Source organism: Zingiber officinale, chromosome 5A (assembly GCF_018446385.1).
Source record: "Zingiber officinale cultivar Zhangliang chromosome 5A, Zo_v1.1, whole genome shotgun sequence".
Classification (NCBI taxonomy): Eukaryota; Viridiplantae; Streptophyta; class Magnoliopsida; order Zingiberales; family Zingiberaceae; genus Zingiber; species Zingiber officinale.
In genome coordinates this window covers 129,902,847-129,914,699 of record NC_055994.1, presented here as the reverse complement: position 1 = coordinate 129,914,699, position 11,853 = coordinate 129,902,847, and the positions used below count along the sequence as shown (strand labels likewise).

Sequence of the window (11,853 nt, the reverse complement as noted above, 5' to 3'; positions counted from 1 at the left end):
GATTATCCTCATTTGTTTGGGGTTAATCATGAAAATAACAATGTTATTTATTGATTATAAGCTAGTTATTTAATCAAATAAACAATGCAAGAAATGCCTAAGAAGTCATTTTCTAATACTATAGAAGTGCATAGAACAAACTGAGATTTAACGTTCCCCATTGATCGCATTAGTACATATTATCAAACAATACCAATCAGAGCATGGCACATGAGATAATGCGCAATTATTTATTTATCCTTTATTATTAAAAGAAGTAAATACTTGTCAAAGAAATAACTTACGAACAAAATATGTGCCATATGCATCCCCAATAGATCTTGGCACGGACGCATGTCTAGGATGTACAGTCAAAAACATGGGTACAGTTGCTTCATTTGCCCTGCTTTATACCGGAGGGATAGTACTGAAACAATGTACAGTACTAAAAAATAGCATCTGGGTGAATCAGTATAGAAACAAACAAATAACTGGACCAACATCAGAAGACAAAAACTTTAACTACAATTCTACTAATAAAACTCGGACGAACTTTTATAGCTTATAATATTGTACAAACAGAAAATGCCTATGAAAGAGACAATGGAACAAAGGTGACCCCAATGTAAAACCTAATATTAAACATCTTAGAGGAAAGGGAACCGATCTTGTTGTTGCTGTGCATAATGTCTTCACATTATAGAACAGTTGGCTGCAGCGTCTAGTTGGTCCGGGGATCTGCAGCAGTAATAATCAAGAATGATTGTTTGAAAAATGTAAAACTTCAAACAAACAAGGAGATCAATAAGCTAAAACTAGATAAAAGAGAGGTTTACATGTAACCAACTAGTACGCAGATCAAAGTTGGGCTTAAAAGACCAACCTTACCAGTATAAAGCTGCTTCAGTTTCAACCACGACTAGACTGAATATGACAACCCAGAATAGTTGAGAGAGAAAAAAAATACGTGGATCAGTTAACATTGGGTGACATGACATGAATAACCTTAAGGCAGTTTCGAGGAAACCATTGGGGAGATCTGCTTTCAATATCAAAAGTCATTTTTTGCCTTCTTTCCTTTTCCTTTCTTTTTTTTTTATTCTCTTGCCACTGTCATGGATTGGCAGTGAACTCCAACACTAAGAGGATTATAGATTGACAAGATGGAAGGGAATTATTGAACTGGCCATCTGTATTATTTGCTCATTAACTCTCCTGAATGATACTTGCGGTCTCAAATATTTGTAGATCATTCTTTATTGAAACCATAAACACCAATGCTAAATTACAATTTTCAATCCTAATTTTTCGGAATGTGCAAGCTCAATCTTGACCTTTTTTAAATTTAAACAGAAATAATCTCGAAGAAGAAACACAGACAGAAAATATCAAGTTAGTTCTTCAAGAAAAGACTTCTCAAATACTGTATGTAAATCTACCAGGCTTGATCTCATATTCACATTTCCCAAATCCTTGTGTTATTTTGCCTCTGACTTGAGGAACAGCATAAATTAAAGAAATCTTTGGTTACCACGTTCTTTCTACTTTCCTATGTAACCAAAGGGCACATAAAACATATAGCTACGTTCCATCAGATCCTTGATGCGTAAGAAGAATAAAATGAATGATACACACTTAAGCATGCAATATATATGTATGATCGTGCAAAGATATATACATGCATCATATACGCCTATAAAGTAGTCAAATGTTATATGGACCCCAAAAATTTACCATCATCAAGTTTACCATGTATAACATATGGTCATGGAGTGCATCACAAGAAGTAGATACTGGAATAACTAGATAGGCAAACAAAAAAGTAAAATTGGAATACTCACAGCTGCCCAAGGTTGCTTAGATCAAGATCAGGAGCAAGTTCATGAACAATATCACTTGGAGGTTGGCCACATTCCTGCATTTTCTGCATGAGATCAACAATCTTGGAGAAGTTTTCAGGTTCCTTATCATACACCTCATTTAACTTCAATATAAGCTCATATTGGTGATAATAGCGGTCATAATCTTCCTTATTCAGAGCATCTTTGTGCTCTTCCAACCACTTTGGATATCTTTCTCCAATCTCCTTCATGGGATCGTGGAGAATTTCTTTAGACAAAAGCTGCTGCATCATAGTTTCAACAATAGATTCCATGTCCTGGATAATGGAGAAAGACAATCTACATAAGGTCATTAGAATCAACATACTTTATACAGACAACCTACTGTAGGGGGAAATTACTATAAGGAATGTTATCTGAATACAAGGATGAGAAAATTTAGAACTTGGAAGAAAATATTTTTTTAATCATTAAAGACCTTATGACTAATAGTACTTCAGATAAATCGACCCATAGGATGAAGGTCTCATATAAAATTTGCATTAAACCATAGCCAACCGGTAAAAAGTTGAAGACTGCCAAAGTTGAGCAAATTGCTATCTCTTTATAGACTCAAAGGTCAAATTAAGAGTTACACATAGTGAATGGTAACTTATGCATCCCTTCACAACAATCTAGATCAATTTAGAATAATCAGTAAATGGAAGAGATTCATATCAATATCCATGAAAACAATTATTTTAAAAAAATATAAATTGATGCACACTCTGGAAAGTAGAAAGAATGGACCATGCTATTGAAGACAACAAGTTGAATGCATCTCAACCTAAATGTTTTTTGAGAATCTTCATATTTGAACTTCTAATCCATGTTTGAATTTGCAATATGAAAAGAACTGTTCACTCTTTGACCTTAATGCTTATTTAATCAACTTAGCACGATTGAACATTAATTCAATTTTCAATTATTAATAACAAGCTATGATGAAGGAAGGCATCTTCTCACCAGTTGTTTTTTATGCCAATCACATCCCAACCTTGAACCTACAATTTTCTAGAAGTGATTACTGGATGAAAAGTCCGCTATATTATAACGTAATTTGTAATGCATTACAGTCTCCTCCATTTTGCAGCATAATGGAATCTACATCTCCACAAAATGTCATCTGATAATCACACATGACTGAGCCTATCTCTATTAATAGGATTTTCTAGCTTGATTGCATACCCATTTCAGAATTGCATATTATTAGTTGAAAAGTGGAACTGAATATAAAAAAGCATACAGTCTCCATTTTTTTAACATGTGGAGATCTACTTCTCAAAAGGACAGATGATAATCACACATGGCTGAAGTTATGCCTGTGAATGGCATTCACTATCTTGATTGTATGCTCAATTCTGGATTGCATCTTGTTAATTAGAAGGGGAAACTGAATACTGAAGAAGCATAGTCTCCACCATTTTCCATCATGTTGAGAGCTACAACTCCGCAAAAGGTCACTTGATCATGTGACTCGGTTGAACCTACCTTCATGGGCAAGGTTGCTAAGTTTGTTATTCATCCAGGAACAATATACGATCCATAGGATCAAGTCATATTTTAGTTGTCCCACCATGTAATTAATTTATTGGGCTGAATTTATCCACAAGAGCACCAAAGTTTAAGCAAATGTTGTTAAGGAAAATCATAATGTTAACTCCAAAAACCCAAGCAAAATAAAGTAAAAAAAAGTGGCAATTTCATTCACAAGAAAAGTTGATGATTTGCATATAAAATATATTGCATTATGAAGAGTTATCTAGAAAAATATTTTAATAGCAGTACAAATGACAATCATTCATAACTCTCTAAAAATAGCATAAGATGCCAATACTCAAGTGACTCAGATTTTACATGAAGCAGACGCTTGATGATATTGCAAACCAAAGCAATAAAGTCTTATTTAATTGGGTGAATGAATGCGACAAAATAGATAGAGAGGAGGAAAAGGGACAAAAAAATGCACATACTTCATCTCCTCCATGTGCTTTTATTTCCTTTCCCCTACCCTCCATTTCCCCTCATGTTGGTCCACCCAAGTAAACAAGCCATAAAATCAAAACACAAATAGAACATTCAAAAGGCAATCATTGCTATGTTTGTAGTTTACAAATTATAAGTATCTAATTCATCTTGTCAGGAACAGACAGGAATTAAACATCATAACGTAGCTTCATAATATTTTCAGTTTGAGAAAGATTTTTCATGTATCTAAGTTTGGAAGATAAAAGGAAGCAATTTAAAGATTAATCATAGCATCTGATGGAAAACACTGTGTTCCTTGAAAATCAATATGGTGGCTGTGCCACTGTGGACAAGTGCCCATGTCTGCCTCAATTGTAACCTACTATGAAATAGAGAGGCTTTTGGAAAAGATCAATCTCAGCAGCAAAGGTCAAAGAGACTAAGGAGATAATTTGCATAGAAAGTCACATCTCTCAGTTCTTTCCTTTAGCATTGTAATCAAGAAGACAATAACTCATTACAAGGCAACGCCAATAATAATTCACTAAGAGAGTTTCACTTGTCAATGGAAGCACCCAGTTAGTCTCCTCTCTTGAAATATCTATGAAGCAGGACTCAAGAAACAGATATAATAGACAAGGTAAAGCATAAAGCATAAAGCAGCCCCTTTCGACCTTCACAGAAAAGATACAATCCAACATCCATTAACACTAACGTGAGCACCAAGGGAAGAAACAATAGAGAAACCAGAATATTCTGGTTCGAAAGAATACAGAGTGCTGAACCGGAACTACGTAGCCTAAGCACATTCTAGCCCAATGCATAACTGGAAAAATGAATTAACCCAGACGAGCAAAATTGTTGAAAAATGGAAATTATATCACTTTCTTGGACTAACAGAAACGAAGCTCCGCAGATATCCATGATCTCTTTGTCCCTTGATATATATGAGGATTTAGAAATGTCTAGTAAGGTTATGAAAATCATGATAATGACAATATAAACCAGGCTAACTTGTTTTGTCTTTTTTTTCTCTCTCCGAATTATACGAAAGGGGGAAAAAAATACCTGCGAACCAGCTATCTCCGCCTCGAACTGCTTGACGAACTCCTCGACCATTTCAGCATCGGCACCCTGGGGGATGTTGGTGGTTCTCGTAGCGGACTCCAAGCCCCTCACTGCCTCACGGGTCTGCTGCGTCAGCTTCTCAAGTGCCTCGGACGCGTGGGAACCCTTGGGAGGGGTCCTCTGCTTCCCCTTCCTCCTCGCACCCAGATCCGGCAGACCCATTCCCAATCCCTGTACTTGTGGCGAGAAAGACGACGAGGGCGGAGACGGATCCTTCCCCGCTCTCCCATCTCTTTTTCCATCGCTACTGTCAATATTATCACACCTCCAACATCAAAGAAGAATTCGAGATTAAAAAAAAAAAAAGAATCGCTTCGGATGAACGACGACTTGAGCAGTAGTGTCGGATGAAACTACCTCTCGGAGGGAGTGAGACCGAGCTGAGAGAAATCGTCCAAAGCGCCTGAAACACAGAAGGCAGGTCGAATTACGAACAAAAGCGAAGGAATTGAACGCACGGGCGAGGGAGAGAAAGAGGCGAAGTAGTACTGTCTAGGAGCTGGTCTAGATCTTCGGCGGAACAAGGATCGGCCATGGCGATCCGATCGCGAAGCTGTGAGGAAGAAGGAGGCCGCCGAAGCAAGATCACGTCTAGGGTAAAAAACTATACAAGGTTCGTAATTTGCTGCTCCTTGTTGCGGGCCTTCGTAATTTACCCTTTTAATCCCTGACGTGGGAAAAAGATGCACGTAAAAGTGTCAGTGGGTCCGGTCCACGCTGGCCACAGCCCAGGCCCATTTCAGTTCCCGCAGCCGACCCAATATGAGCCTGGTCCCAAAGTGGGCGTTTTATATGTCCCAAACCATTTTTAAAAAAATAAGGGTGTGTTTGGTACACGTGTTTTTCATTTTCATTTTTTGAAAAATATATTTTTTCTGAAAAACATAAAATGACTTTTTATCATTATCTGTTTTTCTAGAAAACACTATCTATTTTTTTAGAAAGCAGACATGAAAAACGTAAACCAAACATCATTTTTCAAAAAATACGCATTTTTAAGAAAATAAAAATGAAAAACGTATGTACCAAACACACCCTAATTATGTTATAATTCAATAGTAGCATTGGAGGGAATCGAAAAGAGAATGACTTTTTCTTTATTTGATCCAACACTTCTATTACAAACAAAAGCATATATAATGATTCATCAATTAATAATAAAATTAAACTAATCATCTATGATAACACTATCCTTTAGATGATTAATAAAAAATTTAACACTATCTCATTGAAACCTTACCCATAAAATCCAGTTGGAAAAAACTTGAACGAAGAAAAAAGAATATAATAGTAAATACTCCTCCTGATTTTAATCATCGAAAATCTTTTAATTGATGCATCCTTATTTTGTATACTAATTTCTTAAATGTTGATGTCAGCAATATTTTTGTGAATAAATCAACTACATTATTGCTATAATGAATTTGTTAGACATTAATATCACCTTTCTTGTAGAAGAATTTTGATGGAATATACTTTATTTTATCTCCTTTAATATAATCTACTTTTAGTTGTACCATGCAAATAGCATTATCTTCAAATATAGGACTATCTTTACCTATTGTCAGTCTACATGATTCTTGAATATGTAGCCTCATCAATCTCAACTATATTCATTCTCAACCTGCTTGATGCTTGCAATAATTTTGGAGTGATTTGATGATGTCGCTATTAAAATTTATTTTGTACATTCTCAACTTGCTTAATGCTTGCAATAATTTTGGAGTGATTTGATGATGTCGCTATTAAAATTTATTTTGTACATTCTCAACTTGCTTAATGCTTGCAATAATTTTGGAGTGATTTGATGATGTCGCTATTAAAATTTATTTTGTTGACTTTCATGATATAACAGTGTCTCCTCGTGTAAAACATATAACCTGTTTAGATCTAGCTTTATGTACATATTCTACTAAAGATGAATTTATTCTTATCAAATAAAATAACTACATGTTTGTTGTACCATGAAGGTAACGAAATACGTGCTTTATACCATTCTAATATCTTTAGGTTAGAGAAGAGTTATAACCAGAAGGTTAACAGAAAATGCAATATCTAGGCGAGTGCAATTGGCAAAGTATAATAATGCACCAATTGCACTAAGATATGGTACTTTTGGAGGCACTAAGATATGTACAAATTGAACTTTCAAGTGATTGAACAACCATTGGTGAAGACAATGGATGTGCTTTATCTATATAGAAGTGTTTTAGTAACCTTTTTTTTTTGTATATGAGAATTGATGAACAAATATTCCTTTTAGTAAATGTTCAATTTGCAATTCAAGGCAAAATTTTATCTGACCTAAGTCTTTTATCTCAAATTCACTTTTTAAATAATTGGCATTCTTGTTGAGCTCTTTGGAAGTCCCTGTAAGATTTAGATCATCGACATATACCACCACAATTGCAAAACATTCTTCCAATTATTTTTTTATAAAAATGCACAGGCAAATAGAATTATTTGTATAACCTTCTTATAATAAGTATTTACTTAGACGATTATACCACATGCGCCCTAATTACTTTAATCCATATAACAATTTTGTAACTTTATTGAGAACATGGTCTTGGAGGTTACATCATTTGTTTTTCGTAGTTTGAATCCTTCAGGGATTTTCATGTATAATATGCAGTGATCACATACATAAGTCGCATTTCTAGTTTTTCTGATATAACCAAACTAATCAAAAATCGAAAAGTAGTGACATCCATCACAGATGAATATATTTCCTCATAATCGATTCCATGTCTCTATGAGAAACCTTGAGCTACAAGTCTAGTTTAATTTGTATCTCATAATTTCACCTTTTCCATTTTTTTTATGTAAATACTCATTTATATTCTATTGGAATTACATCTTTCGGTGTTCAAACTATAGACCCAAAGACTTTACGTTTCATTAGAGATTCTAGTACAATTTGTATACTGCTTTCCATTTTGACTAGTCATTTCTTTTTTTTTTTTTTTTATAATTTTGACAAATTATGGTTCTTGATCTTCATCACCTTGCACGATGTCAAGGGTCACATTTGTAAGTACTTCGGATTAATTTTGATATGGTCAAGTGAGTTAAGTTAGGTCATGTTATTTTTGATGCCTTGTGTCTAAGTGTGCAAAGACTTAGAAACACAAAAAAGTCAAGCGAAAAATGTAGTGAGGGAGAAGGATGACATGAGAAGTGAGTCGACCGATTCGATGCATTTGAGGGACGAAGAGTTGCGAAAGAGTACACGAGTGGATGAGAAGAACTTGCACGACACTTCCAAGAGATGAGAAGTCGGGCAGGAAGACTGCTCGAGGAGAAGGCCAGAGTTGGGTTTGGGTGAACTCAACTCTGAATGGTCAGAGTATCACCCAATTGACTGGACGAGAAAATGGTTAACTTTAAGTTGACTGTGTCCAAGTGCCCATATTCCATTTGGGTTTAGGTTCCTGGACTCCAAGCGCCCATACCAGGTCTAGGTGCCCAGGCTCAAGGCGCCCGAACCTGGTCCATGCACCTAGACTATTCCGTTATGTCAGTGAGCTATTGGTCGAAGATGATCAACACAGAGTCCACATCAACCTACTCTAGGTGCCTGGACTGAGTCCAAGTGCTTGGGCCTTGATCCATTGGAAAGAAGTCATTGCAGAGTGGATCGAGTCAACCGAGTCCAAGCGTCCAGACTGGATCTAGGAGCCCAAGAAGTGCCGCATAAGTAAATAGCTAGTTGCAATCAATGAACTATAAATAGAGCCCTGATGTTCAAAGTTTAAATAGCACAACTTGTACTTTCATTTTGTAAATCCATTTTTGTTGTTCTACATTTTCAACATCTATAAAGAGGCTAATCCTCCTGTTTCAAAGGAGATCTTTTTATTGGAGCTTTCACTGTTTTAGATTAGTAAGCTCCCCGGTTGTAAATTAAGTAATCTTTGCCTCTTCCTTTAATTAATATTTTTATTGTTTTTAACTAATTAAGTGTGTCCTCGCTAAAATAGATAGCAAGAGAAGTGTTCTAACTCTTTTTGTAAGGCTATTCATCTCTCCCTAGCCGACCAACCGGGACCTACAATTGGTATCAGAGTTTAACCATTTTAGAATGACCAACCGCTGATTAAAGCAATAAGACGATGACCGGATTGAGCATTAACCTACCAAAGTTTGAGGGGGATTTCACGATATGAAAAAAGAAAATGGAGGTATTTTTAAACTAATTTTGAAATTTTGCTAACTATATATTAAGTATGGTTTTGTAGCACCCAGAGATCAATACAAAGAAAAAAGAACATCTGTGGAGTAGAAAGGAGTAGACTGATTTTGTGGCCAACAGCAAAGCAAACTTTCATTTGCTGAGCATTGTACTACCGCAAGAAACTAGTCGGATTGGCGCCTATGGCTCTGCCAAAGAGCTCTGGGAGAAATTCCTAGAATTACACGAAAGAGCCTCGGAGGCAAAACTCGCAAGATGAGGCCTACTCTGGAACCAACTTAGCAACCTCAGGATGGAAAAGAAAGAAACGTAGCTCATCTATGCATAAGAATTAAGGAATTAGTCACCGGATTCACCAACATCGGAGAAATAGTAATAAATCAGGATTCTTAAAGGTATGCTTTAAATCTTTTCTCGAGAACACCCGAATGGATGTCTATAGTGGACTCTTATTACATCTCCAAGAACCTCAAGGTAAGTAGTTTAGAAATTTTATTTTCTATTTTGAATTACATGAGTCGAGAGAGTAGATTTATGAAATAAAGAGGAGAAGTCAACTCAAAACGTAGCACTCAAAGTCGAGAAGATTGAGTCGGAGTTAGAATCATCGCTCGACGAAAATGAAGAAAGTTATATGGTAAGAATATTTTTAAAGTTCTTTTAAGTCTAACAATTTTGATAAGAAACGGGCTGACAAGGTTCTCTGGGGAAAAAGAAAAGTCAGATGCTACAACTGCAAAGAAGAAGGTCACATGAAGGACAAAGGGCCAAGGCGATCGAAACACAAAAATCTAAAAGCAATGTGAGACGAGTCGTCAGCAGAGTCCAAAATTAAGGCCTATATCGGACTTGCATTAATGACAAGTCATCAAGAAAAAGACAAGGAAAGCTCGTCTGAGATGTGTAACGCCCACCCTCCTAGTGCTCTCTAGGATGAACGATACTTATCTATGAACTTTACTTACCTAGTGTTGCTTATGCTAATGATAGTAGTACATAAAATTTTCTAAACTTAGATGCAGAACTTTTCCACTAACTTGGTTCTTACGGTGAGTGACATCATAACATGCAGTTAAGTAACATAAGTACTACTAGCTTCTTAATACATTCTTACTAAACATGCAACATATAAAGGAACATAAATGATTCATTTCAACACTCAACTCATAATTCTAAAGCAGTTAAAGCATTTCTAACTATAATTGCATGCAAAGGGCCATAATGAATTTCTTGCACTCTTTAAAACTAATCTACATATAATGTATCAAATAGTATACCTCATGTGCCAAAAACATCAATCTCAGGAAATTATGAAATCATAATATCTAATAACCATCCACCAAAACTAGTCTATTCAATCATTAATAACAGAAATACTAGACGACACTCGACCCATGCAAGACTAACAATTTATTGTTGGTGCAATATCCTTTAGGTCAAGGTTGACCTGGTTGACCAAGCTTGAGTCTTGGTTTGAGTTTCGATGTTTGACAATATATTGGGTTTAGATGATATGGACAATGCAGATGCAGTTGTTCATTTGGGGAGATTGTTGATACAATTCCCGCTTGGTCGAGGTTGACCAGATGAGATGTGAAGGAAAGTCAAGTAGGTCAAGGTTGATCGGATACCTGACTGGAAAGTCCTGGTGAGTGAAGCCAGACAGAAAAAGTCTTACTGAGTGAAGCTAGGCAGAGGAAAGTCCTAGTGAGTGAAGCTAGGTGAAAGTCCTGGTGAGTGAAGCCAGGCAGTTGGAAAGTCCTGGTGAGTGAAGCCAGACAGTTGGAAAGTCCTAGTGAGTGAAGCCAGGTAAGGGAAATCCAGATGGGTCAAGGTTGACCAGACATCTGGTGAAAGTTCAAGTAGGTCAAAAGGATTGACTGGACACTTGGCAAGAAGAGAAAAGTCCAAGTGGGTCAAAGAGATTGGCCGGACACTTGGTGAGGGAGTCCTAGCAGGTCAAGGATGACCGGATGCTAGGCATGATGAATCAACAGGTCATGGGTTGACTGGATGTTGGTTTGAGGGCTTTGGGACTTGGTTTTGGGCAGAAACCTGCAGATGGATCGATCAGCCGATCGATTGGGGTGTCCCCACGAGAAGTCTTCGTCCCAATCGATCAGTGGATCGATTGGGAGGAAGTCGCGAGCGCACAGAACGCCTCTGGATCGATTAGCTGATCGATCCAGAGGTCCTAATCGATCAGTGGATCGATTGGGAAGGTGTGTTTTGTCGCGATAAGCCCTGGATCGATCAGCTGATCGATCCAGGCAAATTCCTAGGGCATAGAGGCGCTCTGGATTGATCCATTGATCGATCCAAAGCCTCCCCGATCGATTGGGAGCAATCCAATCGATCGGGATCCGACCGTTGGCGTCGTATTAAGCTGCAGGTGCTCGATTCCTTCGGAAGAACTCTCAGATCTTCACCAGCAACTCCACAGCTTCTCCACAGAGCTCTCCACGCTAGATCTTGAAGATTCTTGGAAGGATTATCCAAGTCAAGAGGCGAAGAAGAGAAGTTATTGTTAGGGCGTTTACTGCACTTCTTGTAAGCTTTTGCTTGTTCTTTACTACCCTTTCCTTTCTTCTTGTATTGAGAGTCTTGTAGGGCTTCTCCGCCTTCGGTAGTTACCGAAAAGGAGTGATTTCTTAGTGGAGAGTGCGTGAGTAGGTGTGGATCCTTAGACTAGTCACCTCTTGT

General features: G+C 37.0%; 1 protein-coding gene across 2 annotated transcripts; it reads right to left on the bottom strand.

Annotated features, from left to right (window-relative positions):
• Positions 1-513: 513 nt before the first annotated feature.
• On the bottom strand, positions 514-5,590 carry LOC121981758 (peroxisome biogenesis protein 19-2-like). Of its 2 annotated transcripts, none has more exons than XM_042534460.1 (5): positions 5,445-5,590; positions 5,313-5,358; positions 4,896-5,202; positions 1,821-2,137; positions 514-717 (listed from the first exon to the last, which is right to left on the bottom strand). In XM_042534460.1, the coding sequence occupies exons 1-5, from the start codon at positions 5,488-5,490 to the stop codon at positions 672-674; spliced, it is 762 nt and encodes a 253-aa protein (XP_042390394.1). In that variant the 5' UTR covers positions 5,491-5,590; the 3' UTR covers positions 514-671. The 2 variants fall into 2 exon arrangements, with proteins under 2 accessions (XP_042390394.1, XP_042390395.1); XM_042534461.1 differs by having other exon boundaries at positions 4,896-5,199.
• Between the last annotated feature and the right edge of the window lie 6,263 nt (positions 5,591-11,853).